General features: G+C 42.3%; 2 protein-coding genes across 5 annotated transcripts in view; one reads left to right on the forward strand and one right to left on the reverse strand.

Annotated features, from left to right (window-relative positions):
- The window catches only part of b3gat2 (beta-1,3-glucuronyltransferase 2 (glucuronosyltransferase S)), a 125139-nt gene extending 114808 nt beyond the window's left edge, over positions 1-10331 (forward strand). Inside the window, exons 3-4 of the mRNA XM_060821278.1 lie at positions 7476-7624; positions 10245-10331. Of these exons, the coding sequence (XP_060677261.1) occupies positions 7476-7624; positions 10245-10331 (236 nt within the window). The remainder of the gene's footprint in view (positions 1-7475; positions 7625-10244) is intronic.
- A 710-nt stretch (positions 10332-11041) lies between these two features.
- The window catches only part of smap1 (small ArfGAP 1), a 229355-nt gene continuing 216938 nt past the window's right edge, over positions 11042-23458 (reverse strand). For all 4 annotated transcript variants that reach the window (XM_060851895.1, XM_060851879.1, XM_060851887.1 and 1 more), the window contains 2 exons: positions 19988-20301; positions 11042-13099 (listed from right to left, as the gene is read on the reverse strand). In XM_060851895.1, the coding sequence (XP_060707878.1) occupies positions 12965-13099; positions 19988-20301 (449 nt within the window). In that variant the 3' untranslated portion in view covers positions 11042-12964. The remainder of the gene's footprint in view (positions 13100-19987; positions 20302-23458) is intronic.

A 23458-nucleotide genomic window follows, 5' to 3' on the forward strand; every position in this document is an offset into this window, starting at 1 on the left:
GCCTGAGCCACTCAAGTCCCGGTAGGTACATGTTCAGGTGCCTCCCTTCAGTGTGCCAGCCTGGTGCTTGACCTCAGTATAGGTCCAGTCTTTCCTCTTTCTCCCACCTACACAGTCAGCCTCAGGATTTCCCTTTCTGCCGGCCAATCTATGCTTTCTTTGGGTTCACCTTGAACTCTTTCTGCTCTGGTCTCAAGTTAGGGTTATAGTATATGGTAGTGGGTACTCTTAAGCTAGCCATTGTGGCTATTCTTCTTGACCCTGTGAGTGCAGCATGGAGCACTTCTGTAAATCCCTCAAAGGAGTTAGGGGAGCTTTGTGCTACCGGTTCTTGGGCAGGCATTGGAAGATTCCTTCCCTCAGCTTGCTTCCATGGGTTGAGGCAATTGTTCATCCAGTGCCTGCTCCTCCTGCACCTGAAGTAGTCATGTCTCTAATCGGGAAGGTTATTTTGGCACCCCTTGGTGCCATTCCTTTCTATCTTGGATGGGCTTCAGCTCACGTCCCTCTCTTTGGTGGCCCTTTCTCATCCCCCGGCCAGTCCTAAATGCTCTGGATAGCTGCCTCACCACTGACCCCTTGGTGGTCTGGCAGTCTTTGGCATCATAACAAAGCTTAGCCTTGGTCAGCAACCTCAGTAGGCTGTTGGCCACCAGGATGCAGATACGGTTCTCTCTGTATTCTAATCATCTAACCTTGTTAACCAGTCTACCATATAGAACCTTGTTGAATGCCTGACTGAAGTCCATATTAGACCACATCCACCACTCTGCCTTCATCAATCCTCTTTGTCACTTCTTCAAAAATCTCAAATCAATTTAGTGAAATGTGACTTCCTAAGCACAAAGTGATGTTTACTCAACCTTGCCTTTCCAAATGCTTGTAAATCCTGTCTCTCAGAATCAACTCCAACAAATTGGCCACTACTGACGTTAGGCTCACTGGTCTATAGTTCCCTAGCTTTTCCTTATCATCTTTCCTGGTGTGGAGATTGCACATTCTCCACATGTCAGTGTAGGTTTCCTCTAGGTGCTCCGGTTTCCTCCCACAGTCCAAAGATATGCAGATTAGGTAGATTGGCTATGCTAAATTGCCCATAGTAACCAGGAATGTGTAGATTAGGTGAATTCCCCATAGGAAATATAGGGTTGGGAGATAGGATAGAGGGTCAGTGTGGTCTCAATGTATTGCACTATGCTTTAGGGATTCAATGATTGGTCCTGGGATCCTTGCTTTTCCTGGATCCACATTAACGATCTATACCTTGGTGTATGGAAAATGTCCAAGATTTGTGTAATATGCAAACTTTAAGAGGGCACTGCAGAACTCTAAAGGACATAGGCAAGTTGGTGGAGTGGCTAGATATGTGGCAGATGAGGTTCAATGCAGAGAAGTATTGAAAGACAATATAAAATAGCAGGTACAATTCTAAAGGGAGTGCAGGAGCAGAGGGATCTGAGTGTATATGTGCACAGATGATTGAAGGTGGAACGACAGATTTATATGTACATTCATCACCATGGATGTGCAATCCCTTTATATATCCATTCTCCAGCAGGGTTTTCTAAGGGCTCTCCACTTCTTTCTGGAAGAAAAGTCTGAACATTCCCATCCACCACCACACTCCTCCACCTGGCTGAGCTCATTCTCACTTTGAACAACTTCTCCTTTACATCTTCTAACTTCCTTGAGATGAAAGATGTAGCCATGGGTACCCACATGGGCTCCAGTTATGCCTGTCTCTTTAAGGGGAACATGGCACGTTCCTTGTTCCAATCCTCTTTGGGTCCCTCCCCGCAACACATTTTCCAGTACGTCAAGGGTATCATTTGTGGTTCTTCCTCCTCTCATCTGGAATTGGAAAAATCTTTTAATTTTGTTTCCATTTTTCACCCTTCCATCACCTTTGTCTGATCTATCTCTGACTCCTTCCTTTCATTCCTCAACAACTCTCGTCATTTGTGGGGATAGGCCAGCCATCGATACTCACTACAAATCCACAGATTCCTACAGGTAACTGGACTTTACACACTAACACTCTGCTTCCTGTAAGGACTACATTCCATTCTCCCAGTTTCTCTGTCTCTGCTGCATCTGTTCTACTGATGCTGCCTTCCGCAGGGGGTCTCAAAAATGTAAATCTTCTTCCTTAAGTGGGGATTCCCCACCACTATGGTTGACAGATCCCTCAGCCATATTGGATCTATTTCCTGCAGTTCTGCCCTTACCTCTTCTCTTTCTTCTCACAACACCAATATAATCCCTCTGGTCCTCACTTACCAGCCCATTAGCATCCACATTCGATGGATCATAAGCCATCAATTTCATCACTTCCAGCAGGATGCTGTCACCACCACCACATATTCATCTCCCCTTCCTTGTCAGCATTCCAGAGGGACTGTTCCTTCTGGGACACATTAGTACAATCCTCCTCCATTCTTGATACCTTCCCATACAGTGACAGGAGATGCATCACTTGCCTGTTGACTTCCCCTTCCCTCACTATCCAAGGCCCCAGACACATCTTCAATTTAGCTGTTCTTCACTCTTCTACACTGGGGAGGCAAAAGGCAGACTGAGTGACCGCTTTGCAGAACATTCTGTACACAGAAATCTCCCTGGCACACCATCATCCATCCTTTGCCTGCTTCATTGCTGCTCTCTCGGCTCCATCTTCACCTATCGTTTAATCCTTTACTATCGAGAACTGATGGAGGGTCAATGGATCTGAAATGCTTAACTCTCTTTCTCTCCACAAATGCTGCCAGATCTGCTGAGTTTCTCCAACAATTTCTGTGTTTGGTTCAGATTTCCAGTAACTGCAGTTTGTTGATTTATTTGAGGGATTAGGCAATTTATTTATATCTAGAATCACTGCTTGGTAGAAATGGAATTAATGGTAACTTCCAAAAGGAAATTGAATAGGATATACGATAAGTCAGTTCATGGACTGTACAAAGTGTGGGTGATTGACAGTGAGGAGAAGGTCTTAGGCTATATGAAGATATAAAAGGTCTGGTCAGATTGGCAAGTGGAATTTAACTCTGACAAATCAGTTATCGCAGTGATGAAAAGAGCTGGGAGAAGCTGGAGCCATAGAAAACTTTGCTTAGGACACAGCTGGAGTACAGTGTGCAATTGAGTCTCTGCAGTGGAAAGATTTGATTGTATTGGATACATTCATCAGTATGGTACCTGGGATAGAGCAGTTAAAAATTTGAGAGAAGATTTGTAGCTCGGGTGCTCGTAGTTGTGGTCGCCGAGCTGGGAATTTGTGTTGCAGACGTTTTGTCCCGTCTAGGTGACATCCTCAGTGCTTGGACTCCTGTGGAGCGCTCCTGTGATCTTTCAAGAGGCTCCCAAGATTTCACAGGAGGCTCCCAAGCCCTGAGGATGTCACCTAGACAGGGGACGAAATGTCTGCAACACAAATTCCCAGCACGACGAGCAGAACCACAATATAGCTTCACTGCTCTATGGGTAAAAGATGGATAAGCTCAGATTGGTTTTTTAGTGCAGGGAAAACGGAGGGAAGCATTGATAGAGATTAATAGGCATTTACAGGGGAGTAGAAATAGCAGTTCTCTTTAGCAATAACAAGGTACATCATTTTAAGATAAAGAGCAGGTGGTTTAGAAGGTTTTGCACCCAGAAAATGTTGGGAATCTGGAGTGCACAGCCTGGAAGGTAATCAAGGCAGAAACCTCATGACTTTTAAAACATCATAAGATTCAAGGCTATGGACAAAGTGGTACAAATTTGAATTTAAGATCATTTTTGTTGATGCAGACTCTGTACTATATGATTCTATGAAATCAACAGTAACAGATCTTCTGGATGACACAGTGGCCCTATAATTGAATGTTTCATTCATAAACTGCATTTAGCTTGATCACATGCTATTCACAAAGGTTATTCTAAAGAGAAAGGCATACATTTGTGCAGTTTTGAATAATCCAACTGTGATTCACAGCCAATGAATCAATTTTAGATTGCAACCCCTTTGTGGGAACATGGCATCCCAATTGCAACAAATGAGCAGAATCAACAGATTACAACGGGATCTTGATCAGATGGGCTAATGGGCTGAGAAGTGGCAGATGGAGTTTAATTCAGATAAATGCAAGATGTTGCATTTTGGGAAAGCAAATCTTAGTAGGTCTCATACACTTAATGGTAAGGTCCTAGGGAGTGTTGCTGAACAAAGAGACCTTGCAGTGCAGCTCCTTGAAAGTGGAGTTGCAGGTAGATAGGATAGTGAAGAAGGCGTTTGATATGCTTTCCTTTATTGGTCAGAATATGGAGTGCAGGAGTTGGGAGGTCATGTTGTGACTGTACAGGACATTGGTTTGGTCACTGTTGAAATGTTGCATGCAGTTCTGGTCTCCTTCCTATCGGAAAGATGTTGTGAAACTTGAAAGGGCTCAGAAAAGATTTACAAGGATGTTGCCAGGGTTGGAGGATTTGAGCTATAGGGAGATGCTGAACAGGCTGGGGCTGTTTTCCCTGGAGTATCGTAGGCTTTTATAGAGGTTTACAAAATCATGAGAGATATGGATAGGATAATTAGACAAAGTCTTTTTTCCCTGGGGTGGGATGAGTTCAGAACTAGAGGGTATCAGTTTAGGGTGAGAGGGGAAAGATATAAAAAGGACCTAAGGGGCAACATTTTCACTCCGAGTGTGGTACATGTATGGAATGAGCTGCCAGAGGGTGGAGGCTAGTACAATTGCAACATTTAAAAGGCATCTGGATGGGTATATGAATAGGAAGGATTTGGAGGGATATGTGGCGGGTGCTGGCAGCTGGGATTAGATTGGATTGGGATAACTGGTCGGCAAAGACAGACTGGAATGAAGGGTCTGTTTCCATTCTGTACATCTAACTCTATAATCTGCTGGTTGAGGATAATTCCCTTGCTCTTCTGACAATGCTATGGGCTGTTTTAAGACTGTGTCTCAGGAGTCAGTCATAGCCTTAGTTTAGCTGTTCATTGAAAAGGTAGTAACTCCTCAATATTACATTTTGAAAATCTCTTGATAGTTGAGAGTTTAAACTTCTGACTGGTAGTTACTGGACATTTGAAAGCATTCTACGAAGCCCTAACACAAAGTTAGGATAGGACAGCTCTGAACGACTGATCTGAATAGTCAACCAAGGTTTGGAGGAATTAAAACCTGGTATATTTCACAGCCAACTATAAAACTGTCTCCCAAACACTCTAATTGACTCATCCCTTGCAATCGTACTTCCCTCTTCCATTTACCTTCTCTCAGCAGCCTGCTCCAGCTAGAATAGACCTATTCTGACAGGGAAGGTCCCTCACCCACAGATTTCCACTTAAGTAGTGTCACTCTTTGGTCTGAAATGAATTGGAAATGGGGCTCCCAACTCTGATTGGAAAATCTGGGCCAATGAGATCCACCTAGATGGTTGATAAAGTACAAGGAAAAATACATTGGTAATAGTAAGGTGGCAAATATATCTTTAGAGTTTGTAAATATCAAACGGAGGTGGGAGGGAGCATGATTTGGTGTCATTTCTGCAGTTATTGGACTATGTGTGCACAAGGGTATTTAGTGAGTTGGACTGAGTAGGAGTTAAATATGGATAGTGAGATTTAGACATATTCAAGTTTACTGAGATTGTAAGGTGTCAATCAGACCACAATCACATTAAAATAGCTGGATGCAGAGGAAAGCAGATCACTTCTGTCACAACAAACAAAATATCTTTTGCTACTATATTCCATAAGATTTAGGAACAAAGGTAGGCCATACGGTTCATTACCTCTCTTCCATTATTTAATGAGATCATGGCTGACTTGATAATCCACTTGTCTGAATATTGATTCCCTGACTGATTAAAAATCTGTCTCAGTCTTGAACATTGTTAATAATCCAGTCTTGGCAGCCCTTTGCAATTAATTCCACAGATTTACAACCTTCAGTGAAGAAATTCTTCCTGTCTTAAATGTGCTACCCCTTATTGAGATTATGCTCTTTGGTCCTAGACTCTCATATGAGGGCGGACAAATTTACTGTATCTACCCTATCAAGTCTCCTAAGAATCTTGAATGTTTAGAATGGTCAACCATTAGGACTATAGATCTCAAGGAATATACCAATATTTGCAAAGATGCAGCCATTAAATGATGGAGCAAAGTGGATAGGACTGGAATTAGAAAGGAACAAAGATCTCAGAAGAGATCTTGCAAGCATTGCTCCCAGTTTATTTGTCACGTGTAACTTGTTTGTTGCACTGGAGGCACATTGCACACGGTATAATTTACAGTCATTAGGACAGGTCTGGAGGAGGTGACAGAGATAAAGAGGAATAAAGTCATGGGCAAATTCCATAAGCAAGGATGCTGAATTCAAGATACTGCCAGACCTGAAGCCAATAGTGTCAGCAAATACTGGAGTAATGAGTGAGCAGGACTTGGCCTCAATTAAATGTCATAGAGATCTATAGCAAAAGGCTCTCAGCCCATTTTAATAGATCAGACCAGACATTGCTCCCCTCCTCAAAATGAGTAAGAAAAATAGACTAGATGGTTAACTTTATACTTATTTAAAAGCAAGTGTGAGGCACTGTGTTCCAGATGTAAACGGGCATTTTGCAAAACACATTGAATCCCTACAATGTGGAAGCAGGTCATTCATCCCATCAAGTTCATACCAACTCTCTCCACCACCGCACCCCCCCTCCCCCCCCCCCCCCCCCCCACCCCACCCCTCAAACTTCTCACTGACTGAAAGCAAAACTAAAAAAAAAACCTGAGTCTGTGTTATGGACCACGCCAAACCCCCTTAAAATATTTTAAGGCAGCCTCGGCCCTAACTTTTTATTTAAAGGCAAACATGAACTGCATATTCCAGGTGTGATGCAGCCTGTCAAATCACTTGGGTTTATTTAAATTTGCAGCATCTGCATTTCTAGGCTTCTGTAAAAATAGGGTGGCACGATGACTCAGTGGTTAGCACTGCTGCCTCACAGCAAGAGGGTCTCTGGTTTGATTCCCGCCTCAGGTGACTGTTTGTGCATGGAGTTAGTACATTCTCCCGGTGTCTGTGGGGGTTTCCTCTGGGTGCTCAGGTTTTCCTCCCACAATCCAAAGATGTGCAGGTCAGGTGAATTGAACATGCTAAATTGCTCATTATGTAAGGTGCATTAGTCAGGATTAAAGATAGGCTTGGGGAATGGGTCTGGGTGGGTTACTCTTCAGAGGGTAGATGTGGACTTATTGGGCCAAAGGGCCTGTTTCCATACTGTACAGAATCTGATCTAAACAGGAACTTTGTTGTCGTTCATTTCATTATGTTGTTCATAATAAAAAAGCATTACACTAAGCAACTGTCTGTTGATCCCCTCCACAAATGTTGTACAACTATGGAGAAAGCCTTCAGGGAAGAGGATTCTGCAGAACATGAACACGTCATTCTACATTTGAGATTTGTTTTGTTTTCAAACAGGATTTGCCGTGAATCTGAAAGTTATTCTATCACATCCTGAAGCTGTGTTCAAGCGGGGTGGATCACAGCCAGGAATGCAGGAATCAGACTTTCTGAAACAGATTACAACAGTCCAAGAACTTGAACCAAAAGCTGCTAACTGCACCAAGGTATGACCTGGCTTTTAACAGTCAACTCTCAACCACTTGCTGACTCCTAATCTGCTTTGAGGTAGTGCTGTAAATTATTTGCATCATCAGAAAGCAAGAGGGCTGGGAAAGACCAGCACTGATTAAAAAAAAATGCAGTTTGCTTTCAAACTATTTCCTACAGTAAAATTATTTTGAAACTTGTCATGAAACATGAGTGCTGGCTAAATACTGTTAGCCATGAAAAGGGTGGGGATGCCTTTGGAAGAGACTAATGAAAGAACAGGATGTGTGGTGGTTGGGTGGGTGGGGATTGTTATGGGGGACATCAGCCATGGTTGCCTCAAAGTGTGCAATCCCACTTAGGTTTCCAATCCCATTTTGGAAGTCCTACTCTTTGATAAAGTTGCAGCCATACATCTAATCTATCAAAGTAAGCTTTGCCATTACAAGCCTTCATCGAATCTTCTGCTATTGAGCTTCAGCATACTCTCCCACAATGTGCCAAATGCAATCTAGAACTTTTCATACACATCTGATATTTATCTATTAGTGTATAGTTGCTGTAAAGTCACTGCACAAATGTTTCACGTGGTGATGAACCTAACCAATGATGGTGGAGATTTTGCAAAGATTTTGAAAGCTTGTTGATAGAAATCAAGAATTTGAAAAAAGCTGTAAGTAGAGCTTGGAGGGGTGGGCCGCATTGGAAATATTTGTATAATTTAAGTGCGGAATTAAATGGGTCTTAAGATAGAAAATTATGCAGGATTAGGATACAGGATCTCAATGGGCTGAATCTCAAAGAAATTTTCAAACATATCTTTCCAATACTGTCTTTTTCATTATCCCTAACTGATCTCAAAATGAAAGGACAAACATTGAATTAATTTAAGTAGCAACATGTTAAACTTCTACCGAATTGGAAAAATGTCAGCCAAATTGAGAAAATCCTGAGTGACAAATTACCTCTGAGAAACTGTATTATCTCCCTTTCAAAATAAGATTTTGAATATTTATCAAATTAATTATACAATCCAAAGTAAAATAAGTTAGGTGACTGCATATAACACTGCTAAGGCCATAGCAAAGGATCTTTTGCACTCCTAGAATGATCCAATACTGTAGAAGCCCTTTGGTCTCTCAAGTCTGTCACTAAAGATATACTAAATCTACAATAATCTCACCTTCCAGCGGTAGGCCTATAACATTATAAAGTCATAAAGCATGAAAATAAATGGCCAATCAGTCCAGACTAAACATAATCCCAAGCTAAACTAGTCCCATCTGCCTGCTCCTAGCCCATATCCTTCCAAACTTTTCCTATTCATGTACTTATCCAAGCATCTTTTAAACATTGTAATTGTATCCACATCCACTTCCTCAGGAAGTTAAATTCCACATACGAACTATCCTGTGTAAAAAAATTGCTCGTCTTTTGTTAAATTTTCTTCTCACCTTAGGTCTTCAAATTCCTCCATTCTAGGGAAAATACAACTACCACCAACTCTATATATACCTCTCATTATTTAAGAAGATTGCCTCTCCACCTCCTACGCTCCAGTGAAAAAAGTCCCAGCCCATCAAGCCTTCCTTTATAAGTCAAACCTTCCATACCCAGCAACATCCTGGTTATTCTCTTCTGTACTCTTCACAGCTTAATAATATCCTTCCTATAACTAGGCAACCAGAACTGAGCATAGTATTCGAGAAGAGGCCTCACCAACATCTTGTACAATCTCAACATGACTTCCCAACTCCTATACTCAAAGGACCGAGCAATGAAGGCAAGCTTGCCAAACATCTTTTTAACTACCCTGTCTATATATGATGCATACTTCAAAGAATTATGTACCTGCAACCCTAGGTCCCTCTGTTCTACAATACTACACAAAGCCATACCATTAATTGTATAATTGTTAGGTTATGACATTTCAAGTGCCTGTCCAAGTAGTTTTAAAGGTATGAGGTTACCTGCTTCAACTACCCTCTTCTTATCTAAGGTAGATGGTGCCTTGGTTTAACATTACATCCATAAGGACACCTTTGATAGTGCTGTACTGCCTGTCAGACCTGCACTAGACTGTCAGAATTTACCTGTGGGCTCAGGTCCTGGAGTAGGATTTGGATTCTAAACTTTCCAACTCACATGAGACACCTACAAATTGAGGCATAGCTAGCGCATACATCTAGATTTAAAAATGAGGTAGCTGCTCTTCAAAATAGGTTTGAGGTCAAGAATACATTGGAATTGTTCTGCTGAGAACAACTACATGCAAGCATTCAAAACTATGAGGGCCGTTATATAGTCATTAGGGCGAAATTGCACTCAGTGACAGCAACCGGAAATTAGAGTTTTAAGATAATCAATAAAATATTGAAGGAGAAATTAGAATTTTTTAAAATGTAGCACATGATGATGATCTGGAATGCACTGTTTAAAAGATTATCAAATCCATTTTTGCTTTAAAAAAAGCTATCCAAGCAGCACAGATAATTAACAGAAAACAGGAAATGCACATTACCAGAGGAAGGAGGGGAGTGAGAAAAATCACTTAAAAGATATGCCATAGGCGTAATGGTCTAAATGGTCTCCCTCTCCTATTTGAAGAGAACCAAATTATTTCCTTTCGTGTTTTAGGTGCTTGTTTGGCACACACGGACCGAGAAGGCAAACCTTGTATATGAACCCAAGCACAACCAGGATGTAATTCATATTGAAGTCTAGAAATCACTGGTCTGAGCCTATCAAGATTCATGTGGACAAGGGAGCCCAACAGGTGCTCTGTAAAAATTGAGTATGAACAGTCTACAAGATGCTGTGACAGCAGCAGGAAGAAACTATTCACATCGGACATTTTCCAAGGGAAACAGTTCACAGAGCTGCAAAAGTTTACAAAAGCTTCATTTTTTCCATCTACAAAGTTCTTAGCATGGAATTCATTCAATAAAAGATGTGTTGCAGACAAATGAAAGTTCCGGATGTGTAGCAGAATCATTTCCGGATGTGTAGCAGAATCATTTTTACACATGTATACTTCATATTTTCCATTACTTTAAACATTGATATCAAGTTCTTCTGGAAGAGACATGGTTTTTCAACACTATAATCCCAGTAGTTAACAGAGAAACTGAATGTAGCACAGTTCTGTGAATACACATGGACAAGCTAAAACCACACTCTCAATGGCATTAAACATGTCTACTGTCAATCAGCTGTTAAGGCTCAAATTGACTTTGAAGAGGAGTGACAGAATCTGCTCCAGTTAGCCTTAACACACACTAATTTCAGTGTGGTCCTGACTCAGTGAATTTACATTAGTGTAACAATAATCTGGTGAGTACTGACACTGAAATTTAAAGTTTGAATGAGCTTAATTGGAATACCATCTTACTGGTGCAACCAACACATGAAATAATTTTGAGACACAAAAGATGCACAACTGATTGAGGTTTAATTGATTTAATACAGTGAAATAACATACTTGCTATACTAGGCACCATATATGTAAACACAACTGCAGTAATAAACCTGGACGTAGCTCGTGGGAAACTCAAGGTTATGGCAAGTGCTCTGCACAGTTACCCTGTTCATGTTTGGCGCATTTAGCTGATAACTCTTTAAGCACCTGTTATTAAATAGCCATTAGGTTTAACAAAGATATAAAACTCAAAACGCTCTGAAAAAAATGTCATTTCTATTACAATAGCAGGTTTGAGCATTCGTACATGACTAGCAAGGTGACTTTAAAACTTAAACTGTTTAAGGTGCAACAGTTTGATGTGATGTGCATCAATAATTTGTAATTGGTACCATCATTTTTTAAAACATTAAAGGGTAGGAATTTGAATCCTGTACTTTGTTAATTTTTTTTCTGCTTTTCAAAGCAAGTAGGCAACAAATCATAGGTTGGTGAGCACAAGAATTTTATCTCAACCGTTTTGCCACTGCCTCAACCAGTTATCTAAATCTTCCCTCTTCAGGGAGATTTCTCAGATAAGCTACAGTGATGGGTAACAATACTAAAATAGAAGGACCACAAACATTTCGTAAAAATATTCTTTTTGCTTGCCTTTTCAAAGACCTGCACATTTAATTACAATTAGATCAAACAGTTGAAAACAAACTTGGAATATCTGTTAGTCTTGTGATGTTAATTGAGCTATCATGGCAATATATAGTGGCATTGTGCATGGAGTGTTCTTCGATGGGTGGCAAAATAAATTAAAATTAGAGACACACAAAGCACTAGAGGCTACTTTCAATTTGATACTTACAAAGTTGTCAATTACAGATTATCATGGTATTGAAAACTACCAACACATTAATCATTTCTAGCAGCATTACTAAAATTTCAAATAGATGAGAATTTCAACTTTGTTAAACACTGATTTATAGCAGACACTTAAGGCTATGTATTATTTATTTCAGGACCTTGCAACAAATTAAAATGTCACATTTGACAGCTTGCATTACATAGCTAATATTAGCAGTCTTTAAATATTTAAGTCAACTTCCTGCTAATTTTTTTCAAAGAGGAAGGTGTGGTACAAGGTGATGCCGATTCCCCAAATGTAAGAAAGCTTTAAGTGGTGAAAGTAAAAAATATATTGACAAATTAACATGCAATAAGGTACAGAGTACCTCTGGGCTCGCTAGCTCACAATAGTTAATTTGCCAATTGCAGTAAAACAGTTCAAACCTGAGTTGCAACATAAACATTCTGTTTTCAATTCCTGGGATCTAAATCCAAATAAAAGTCCAAATCATTTATCATCTACTATCCAGATTTATTTTTCCTCTAATTTTGCTTTCTTTTATTTGCTCCACATCACAAAGAAAGTATCATCACAAAGAAAAAAAATGTTGGAACAAAAACAAAAGGATGGTAATCCAGGAAATGCTTTTTAAACACATGTACACCTAGTAATTTAACACAGCAGTTCATACAATTTCTTCTACAGGGAGTACAGGTGATTTTTGTTAGAGGGTACTGGGTTTTTGGAGGGAGGCTGCCAAAATGACAATTCACTTTCTTTCCTTAGCAGTACATGTACTAGCTACAAAGTCACATACAATATCATTACAGTTTATTGTGAACTGTTCAGACAGCATATGATGGATACATTTTAGAAAAGACTGAGGGGAGGAAAACTTCTGGTACCCCATAGTTTAACCAGGGAATGACTTCATTTGACTGATTCAACAATAGACTGCCAAGAATAGTCTAGATCAAACTAAGTAATATGAAGCAGTCAAATCCAGAGTATTTCTTTTTGCATCAATAGAATAACAAGAGTCTGTTATGCAATTGAGATGATGGAGAACTACAGGAATGCAGCCTCAAAGCTTGCTTTGCATCATTTCCACAGTTGAGTACTAAGTGTCTGCCCTGTTGGGTTGCCTGTCCATCCTCCCTTTGTGCCTGCAGCTTGGCTGAAGCTCATTACACCAGTCGGGCAACTTAGGTTCATCCCAGCCATCTGTTGATTCACCTGTGAACACATTACACAAAAACATTTCTAATCGGATGCTCCCCAAGAGAAAGCAGATAATTGTGGTACGTGAATCAACCCATCATCTTGCTAGCTTCTTAAACTGACTTTGATCAAGGAAACTAAAGTGACAGAGACACACAGTGGAGAAATGTGAGCATGGGAAGGGGAGGGCAGGGGCGGGCGAGGAGGAAGAGGGAGGGCAGGTGAAGAGGGGGTGGGTGGGCAAGTGAGGAGGGTAGCGAAGGCGAGGCCACGGAGACCAGGCAAGGGGGAGGGAATTTCGGATGCTCGAAGGTGAAGGCAGAGGGCAAGGGTGGATGAGGGAGGGTGAGGGTGGAGGACTGGGTGGGCAGTGGGTGGTGACTAAGCCAAGGTGCCGAGGGACTGACTGGTGAGAGAGGGGGTGAGGTCAGCAAGGAGAAATAGGTATTGTACAAACTGTTTTACAACAGAATCAATTTTGACTGCACATAGTGAATGCCAGATAAAGAGGTCATCAGTCTGAGGAGTTTGTTGCTACAGTTTATCTGGATGGTCTAATCAATGTCCAATTGCTACTTCTAAAATATATAAATAAAAACAACACCAAAAGCTTTACCACATACACTAAATAGAAAATCATCCATACAGTTGACATTAGAATACTAGTACTGAGATTAAGTTAAAAATCGGTTCAGCTGGTTTATTTGGAAGCAATATTTATTTGGAGTACAAGATCATAAGATACAGAATTTATAACAAAAGTTTAGTGTGACGTAGCTGAAATTATACATTGAAAACTACTTGGATTGTTTGTTAAGACTCTCAGGTTTTAGAATGAACATGTTGGTTTCAGTTCTTTCATATGGAAATCGTGGGATTTTTTTAAAGTTACATTCTCAAGTGAACTTCAACAATGGGTGCCATGTTGGCCCAGATAATGCATTGAAGGTGTGAGGTGCTCTGTGACACTGTGCCACAATGCTCAGACTGATTCTACCTAAAAAAAACACATTTACAGAATCTGAAATGGATTCATGCAGTTATTGAACAAAAAAAAAGGTAATTCTGCAAGTACAAAATCACCCCACAAATATATATATGTGTGTGTGTGTGTGTGTGTGTGTGTGTTTGATTGAGAGAGTGTAAGAGAGAATGTAAAAGGTACAAGTCTGTGAGAGGGTGGGTGTGTATGTGTGAGCATATGAGAGAAAGCTGCATGAGTGCGTCTGCGTGTAGGTGTGTGTGTCAGAGTATCTGCGAACGAGAGGGCGAGATACAGAGTGCGCACGCAGGTGAGACACAGAGGGCAGTGTGTCTGTGTGTCCGAGTGTCCGAGAATGTGAGCGCGAGAGCAGGCAAGACAATCTGTGTGTCGGAGTGCGCGGGCAAGAGCGCGCGACAGTGATAGAGTGAGATAGAGCGTGTGACAGCATCTACATTGGAGTGTGTGCCTGTGTATTGGAATGTCTGAGTGTGTGAGAGTGACAGCGAGAGGGTGGGAGTGCGCGCGAGACAGCGAGAGGGCGAGCAAGAGCGCATGACAAAGAGCGCGAGCGCGAGACAAAGCGCGAGGGGGCGGGCGCGCCAGAACGGGCGAGAGTGGGCGAGCGAGGACAGGCAAGTGAGAGCGCGCGCGGGCGATCGAGAGAGGGCGGGCAAGTGAGGGCAGGCGAGCGAGAGCGCGCGGGTGAGAGAGGGCGGGCGGGCGGGTGAGAGAGGGCGGGATGGCAGGCCAGAACGGGCGAGAGAGGGTGGACCAGCGAGAGAAAGCGCAGGCGAGTGAAAGTGCGCGTAGGCCAGAAAGGGCGAGACAAAGCGATAGAGGGCGCGGGCAGGCGAGAGAAAGCGCGGGTGAGTGAGGGAGCGCGCGAGCGAGTGAGGGGGCAGGCGGGCAAGTGAGAGCGTGGGGGAGAGCGCGCGGACGGGCCTGAACGGGCAAGTGAAAGCGCGGGCTGGCGGGCGAGTGAGAGAGCAGGCAGGCCGGCCAGAAAGGGCGAATGCACGCAGGTGAGCGAGATGGCGGGCGAGAGACAGTGCGGACGCGCGAGAGAGAGAGCGCGCGGGTGGGCCAGAACTGGCGAGAGAGCGCGCGGGCGGGCCAGAACGGGTGAGAGAGCACGCGCGGGCGGACCAGAACGGGCGGGAGCGCGCGTGGGTGAACGAGAGAAAGTTCCGGCGAGTGAGAGCGCGCGCGGGCGAGAGATCGAGCATGGCCGGGCCAGAACAGGCAGGTGAGAGCGAGAGTGGGCAGGCGAGAAAAAGCGAGAGCACGCAAGGAGGCCAGAATGGGCGAGAGAGCGAGCGCAGGCGGATGAGGGAGGCAGAGAGAGTGGGCGGGCGAGGCAGAGTGGGAGCATGTCTGTTTCAGAATGTTGGTGTCCGTGTGTTGGAGTATCTGAGAGTGTGCGTCTGTCTGTCACTGGAAGAGAGCAAGCATGAGAGCGAGAGTGCGTCTGCCGAGGGGGGGGGGGGGGTGGTGTGTGGTGCGTGTGTGTGTGTGTGTGGTGTGTGTGTGTGTGGTGCAGTCGGGTCACCTATAGTGTGTTACCTGCAAGGGGTGCAGTGGCAATGTCTCCCTGCATAGTCTATGTTGTAAGTTGACTTCAGCAGGTTTGGAATCCGTATTCCTTTTGGGATCTTGGGAGACATTGCCAAACAGGCAATGCGACAAAACTATATCACATACATACACCAAGAACAAGAAACTGGAGAAACTTGGCATCACCACCAGCAGTAACCAAACCCACTCAGGCACCACAGTGGAAAAAGTTATCACCACGGGGAAGTCGATCGCCAACTTATTGGACCACACCCTTCAACTGGAAGAGATTGAAGTTCTTAGCAGGGTTCTCAATTTCTGCCCAACCACCAAAATGGACCCCCTTGCACAGATATGGAGGAATTCATCAGAAAAATGAGACTCCAGGTATTCTTTCAAGATGCTAGCAGTGATCCCAGTAAGCCCACCGAGGAACCAGAACAGTCATCACAGGGATCTGTACAGGAGCGACCAAAGGAGGAGTCAACTTGGACTCTACCAGAGGCCACAGCCACAAGGATGAGCAAAACATCACCCAATCAGAACTCAACACCATGCATACTCTCAAAACTAGTCACAACATTGTCATCAAGTCAGCAGATAAAAGAGGAGCCATTGTCATCGAGAACAGAACAGACTACTGCAAGGAAGTTTACCGACTACTGAACAACCAGGAACACTACAGGCAACTACCAGCCAATCCGATCAAACAGCATACCTGTGAACTAAACACATGGATCAGGACTTTAGAACCACTAATTCAGAGTTCCCTACATGCCCTCATCCCATGTACTTCTCGTGTAGATGACTTCCACTGCCTTCCGAAGATACACAAAGCAAACACACCAGGACATCCCATCGTATCAGGCAATGGGACTCTGTACGAGAACCTCTCTGATTATGTCGAAGGCATCTTGAAACTACACATTTCTTATAGAAACTCAGCACCAACAAATCATGCGAACCAGGAACATTCCTGATCACAATGGGACGTGTCAGCACTCTACACTAACATCCCCCACAATGACGGCATTGTAGCAACAGACTCAGTACTCAACACCAACTGCCAATCTCCGAACACCGTCCTACAACTCATCCGCTTTATCCTCGACCATATTTCCACCTTTGACAACCAGTTCTTCATTCAGACACACTTAACAGCCACAGGGACCAAATTTGCACCCCAATATGCCAACATTTTCATGCACAGATTCGAACAAGACTTCTTTGCTGCAGAAGACCTCCACAACCAGCACTATACACCAGATATATTGACAATATTTTCTTCCTCTGGACCCATGGCAAGGAGTCACTGAGAAAAACTACACAGTGATATCAAGGAGTTTCATCCCACCATCAAACTCATCACGGATCACTCTCTACTATCTGTCTCATTCTTGGACACATGCATCTCCATTAAGGAGGGGCACCTCAGCACCGCACTCGACCGCAAACCCACGGTTAACCTCATGATGTTGCACTTCTCCAGCTTCCACCCGAAACATTTTAAAACAGCTATCCCCCTATGGACAAGCCCTATACATGAGGAAGAACATGATGGGCACCTGGAATTACTCAAGGATGCCCTCATAAGAATGGGATACGACGCTCAACTCGAATGCCAGTTCCGATGTGCCACAGCAAGGAACCGTAATGATCTCCTCAGGAGACAGACATGAGCTGCATCTGACAGGGTACCCTTCATTGTCCAGTACTTCCCAGGAGCTGAAAAACTATGCCATGTTTTTCTCAGCCTACAACACATTATCAATGAGGATGAGCACCTCGCCAAGACCTTGCCCACAGCTCCACTTCTCACTAAACAAATCATTCTTTGTAGCAAACTGCTTGGCTTTCAGGACAATACCATACAACCATGTCACTGTAGATGCTGCAAGACGTGTCAGAATGTCGACACAGATACCACCATTATGCTTGGGGACACCTCCCACCATGTACATGGCAGGTACTCTTGCAACTCAACCAGCACTGTATTTCATATGCTGCAGGCAAGGACGCCCTGATGCATGGTACATTGATGAGACCAAGCAGAGACTATGGCAACAGATGAATGGACACTGCACAACAATCAACAGACAGCAGTACTCCTTCCCAGTCAGAGAACACTTCAGTGGTCCGGGACATTTGACCTTGGAACTTGAAGTGACCGTTTTCCAAGGCGGACTTCAGGACAGGTAACAACGCAAAGTGGCTGAGCAGAGGCTGATAGCCAAGTTTGGTACCCATGAGGATGGCCTCAACCGGGACCTTGGGTTCATGTCATACTACAGGTGACCTCACTGCACCATACACACACTCCTACAAATCCACACACAAACAAGCTCTCTCATACTCTCACCCTCTCACAAACTTAAACCCCTTTACACTCTCATACACATTCTCTCAGAGACTCAAACCCCACCCCCCCACCCCCACCACCACCACATGCATACACACACACTTAAGTTTGTGGGGTGAATTTGTACTTACAAAATTACATTTTATTTTGCTCAAAAACTGCATGAATCATTCCAAGATTCTGTAAATGCATTTTTTAGATTTGAATCATTCTGAACATGGTGGCAGAGTCTCATATAGGGCACCTCACACCTTCAATGCATTTTCTGGGCCAACATGACACCAATTGTTAAAATTCACTAGTGTATGTAACTTTAAAAAAATTCTGTGATTTACATATGAAAGAACTGAAACTAACATGTTCATTCTAAAAGATGAGAGACTTCACAACCAATCCAGGTCTTTTTCAATATATTTTAGTTACACACTGTAAATTTTTGCTATAAATTGTGTTTTATGATCTTATACTCCACAACTACCTGATGAAAGAGCAGTGCTCAAAAAGCTAGTGCTTACAAATAAACCTGTTAGACTATAACCTGGTGTTGTGTGAATTTTAACTTTGTACATCCCAGTCCAACACCGGCATCTTCAAAGCAGTATGAGGTTATTCTCATTGGTCCATAGGAAGGTAAAACCGCTGAATTTCCTACCTAAACTCATGCTAATCCAATGTTCATTGACATACAGACACTAGGCAGCACATTATACAATGTGCAATTATGAAATCAATAGCAATGCTCCAAGGGCTCCACATATATGAGCTATTAGATTTTGAACAGAAAAAACAAACATATCTAATTTAAACACATGCATTCATGTGCCAAATGCACATTAATTCACAAGTTACACTAATAAAAGAGGTAAGCAATCTTTTAACTTGCTACGTTTGGGTGTTGGTGACCCTGAAGCACTCATGGGGACGTCATGCAGAACTAGTCTTCCTTGGACCAACTCCAAGCATAATACAGTATTGTGTCCCAATGGTTCATTCTATGAATTTTCAGTAGCTAGCCAATTGCTGCCAATTCTCATAACATTGGCTGGTAGGACATGGTGCTGAATGGATACTGGGGAAATGGACACTCCTGCAAGAAAATTTCACTATCAGTTTTAACATGCATTAATGATGCTCTCCCAATTTATCTGATCATTTAATGAGCTCCATTATTTTTGGAAATGCTTTCCAATTCCATTTAGAATCATACAAGAACCTTTCTGACGTGATTAGAGTTTTGGGCACCTGTAAGTATATGCACTGCAGTCTAATTGTATGCAGCACTAGAGACACAATGCCTCATCAAGATAAAACAGTTTTAAGTTTATACTGACTGCTCATCAGCGCATCACTGCAGCAGTATGATATCCAAAGACAGAACAGATGGTGACAGGTTTTATCACTCGCCAGTATTGAGTGAGCAATCTCATCCTGTGTAATAGCTGCTGGACTGCAATTAATCTTTGCTCTCCAAAACACACAAGGGAAAAACTGAAAATGAAAATCAATCACCAGCATTGGATTTCTTCCAGAGAGGACAGATGACATTATGAGGCTTGCTTATGATCTGGTCAAATTGCTTGGTAACACTCCTTGGCCTTGCTAAATTTTTTTTCATGGGATGTGGATACCACTGGCAGTCAATATTTATTTCCAAGTAAGGATGGCAGATGTCCTTCCCTAAAGGACATTGGTGAACCAGATGAATTTAAGGCAAAACTAATAAGAAACGAACATTTTCAATTATAACCTTTGTGAAAATGATTAATGCACACCTCAGGCAGCTAGCTTCAAAAGCACCCTCCTGTGTAATATGGGCATCTTTTAATTGATACAGAAACATCAGTCATCACACGATTTATTGCAGTGGAGAAACAATGTAGCAAATGGCTACAGAAGACACCAGTAAATTAACAAATCAGCGTTACGTATTATTGAGAATCAATAATTCTGCTGTAAAAGGACTTCTTGCTCCTTTTGACTCAATCAATAAAGAAGCTTCACTTACCTGACTGAGATTCCACTGTGGTTGCTGGCTTTGTTGCACATTGTATGAATTTCCCACCATTCCTGCTTGGGGAGCCACCATATTCTCTGGAACTCGGACAGCACCAGTTTGCACATTACCCATAAATCCATTTGCCATTCCAATGCCAACCACCATCCCTGCTGGCTGGCCCACCATACCCACCGACTGCCCCATCATATTGCCCATCATGCCTGTGGGTGCCGGCATAGGTGCTCCAAGGTTAGGGAAATTCGGATAGCTGGTTGCAGGGTGGGAGACATATGACATCGAAGAAGGTGCCATGAACACAGCAGCTGGGAAGAACAATGCAGTGAAATTACCAAGTGATATCAGGGCATTCTTCACAAAATGCAAATCAACTTCAGGCAGCTATAAAAACATAAATAAATTGTATAAGTCCAAATAACATGCTCTCCACGCTCTGATACATTATGGCTGCACTTTGAAATGATCTTTAGGTTGTATACTGTAGAAGTAGATGTGGTGTACTTCACATCGTGTAGAGTAATATGTGAGCATGGATTGGTTAGCTAAGAGGAAGTAGAGATTATGTGCTTTTTGAGCAAAATATAAAGCATCTACAAATAATTCTGCAAATGCAAATTCACCCCACAGAAAACATTTACAAGGATGTTTTGAGCTATAGGGAGAATCTGAATAGAACAAATAATAACAGTACAGGAAGAAGCCCAAGATTATGCCAACACATTTTGTCCTTCCATACTAAAACTGTCTTCACTTACAGGATCCATATACATCTATTGCCTTCCTAGTCATGTTTTTATCCAGGTGCATCTTGAATGTTGCTATTGTGCCTGTTTCCACCATCACCTCTGGCAGCGCACTCCAGGCACTCACCACCCTTTGTGTAAAAAAACTTGCCTTGCACATCTCTTTTAAACAAACCACGCTGAACCCCGCACTTTGAACCTATGTCCCCTAGTAATTGACCCCTTCTCCCTGGGGGAAAAGCTTCATACTCTATACTCTATTCATGCCATTCACAATCGTATAAACTTTATCAGGTTACCCCTCAACCTCCCGCATTCCAGTGAAAACACTCCTAGTTTATTCCACCTTTCTTCACAGCAAAAATCACCAGAACCAGGCAACATTCCAGGCAATCTTTTCTGTAAGCTTTTGAAAGCGTTTACATCTGTATGGCAGTGTGGTGACAAGAACTGTACGCAATATTCCAAGTACGGCCTAATTAAAGTTCTGTAAAACAGTAGCATAACTGGTCTTTCCTTATACTCAATGCCCCTTCCAATGAAGGCCTTTTTTTAGTACCTCATCTACCTGCACTGCCACATTCAGTGATCTATGGACCTGCACATCCAGCTTCCTCTGCATATCAATATTCCTACAGATTCTGCCATTCGCCATATAATTTCCACTTGTACTTGACCTTCCAAAATGCATCACCTCACATTTGTCTGGATTAAACTCCAAGCCTCTAACGGATCTGTATCCTCTGACAATCCTCCTTGCTATTTGTACCATCACCAATCTTTGTATCTTTAAACTTTCTAATTAGACTAGCTACATTTCCCTCCAAATCACTTATGTTGACCACAAACTGCAGAAGTTTTAGTACTGATCCCTGTGGAACACCATTAGTACAACCCATCGTTCCGAAAAGCATCCTTCCACCGCTACCCTCTATCTCCTATGACTAAGCCAATTCTATATCCACCTTGCCACCTCTCCCCCAATACCATGTAACTTCACCCTTAGTACCAGTCTGCCAGGAGGCTGCAGCTACTTTCCATAGAGTGTGTCAGAGGGTGAGAGGAAGCTTATAGAAGTTTATAAAATCATGAGTGCTATCGTTAGGGCAAATAGTCAAAGCCTTTTCCAAGGGTAGCAGAGTCTGAAACTAGAGGGCATAGGATTTAAGGTGAGAGAAAAGATACAAAAGGGATCACTCTCTTTTTTCATGCAAAGAGTGATGAGTGTATAGAATGAACTGCCAGAGGAAGTGGTGGATGCTGGTACAATTACAATATCTAAAAGGCATCAGGATAGGTATATGAATGGGAAGCATTTAGAGGGATATGGGCCAAAGGCTGGCAAATGGGACTGGATTCATTTAGGATATCGGCATAGAATAGTTGGACGGAAGGGTCTGTTTCCATGACTCTATAAAACAGAAGACTCTTGGTCTAGAGAGGGCAAAGAGAAAAAGGAGAGTGAGAGGGGTAAAAATGGAAACAAATTGATGGGTTTGGCTTCTGAAAAGAAGGCAAAATTTACATAACTGGATGGAGGAAGAGTACAAAGACATGATAGAAAATTGACAATAGGACACAGATGGCGATAGTAGGAAGCAGTCTCCAGTTAGTCTGAGGTTACATGATGAAAAGACAACTTAGGGAGGATGAAATCATCTGAAGCACCAATGAGTTGTTGTCCTGTGTTTGGAGACAAATGAAATCCAAAGTTGTTTTGAGTATAGTTTTGGAGAGTTTTTGATGTATCTTTATAAAAGTGAAGAGCCTGTAGGTGTTTAGACTCAATTGCAGGGCAGAGAAAGATGAAGAAATTGTTGTAGGACACCACAAAACCCAAAAGCCTGCACAGACAAGTTGAAAAATCAGTGGCAAGACACAACATCAACAAAAAAATTGATGTCTCTCAAACACAACAGTAGGGCAGTATACCAATCCAATTTACCTTATAGGTCATAGAAGATCAACAAGTCAGAGTCTAGAGATGGGTCTTAGTTTGAACAATGCAAACCAGAGCAAAATCTTCAACTTGATATTGAATGGAGTCCAGGAATTTGAAACCTCCTATACAGTAACCATCTTGAATCATAGTACCTTAGGCTGAAATTAACTGGTAGTTGTGAACCTAAGGGATTCTAGACGATAAAAGAGCCAGGGCCATCTAGTTTGGCTTCTATCACTTATTTCTGAGAGAGTAAATAGGTGACCCCATCAGTGGCATCATTCTGTCCATTTTGCATCATGACAAATATTTTTGCCAAATCTGGAAGTTCTCACTGATTATCTTGGAAGAGTACACAGTTGGTAAATGCAATACATGTGATTGTCATATTTCATACTTAATGACCCACATATAAATTCATATTTTATATATAAATCTAGCAGATATAGAATTGTCTGACTACCAATGATTTTATCTTTCTTGCTTATAAAGGGTCAGTGTGGACTTGTCGGGCCAAAAGGCCTGCTTCCACACCGTAGCGATTCTATGATTCTAAAAACACTGATTTGACTTTGATATGCAGGCAGTGTATATTGTGTTGTTAAGTCTAAATTTTATGATTATATTCAAGAAATGTTTCATTTCAGAACAAAGTACTCTTTTCTTTTATGTTCAAAATTAACTACTTATCACTTCCCACTATCTATAATAAATTTAACTGCTGTAATTAGTCAATTTCTTTTATTATTTGGCAACAAAAGACATGTCAGGAACACT

Source organism: Hemiscyllium ocellatum, chromosome 3, assembly GCF_020745735.1.
Source record: "Hemiscyllium ocellatum isolate sHemOce1 chromosome 3, sHemOce1.pat.X.cur, whole genome shotgun sequence".
NCBI lineage: Eukaryota > Metazoa > Chordata > Chondrichthyes > Orectolobiformes > Hemiscylliidae > Hemiscyllium > Hemiscyllium ocellatum.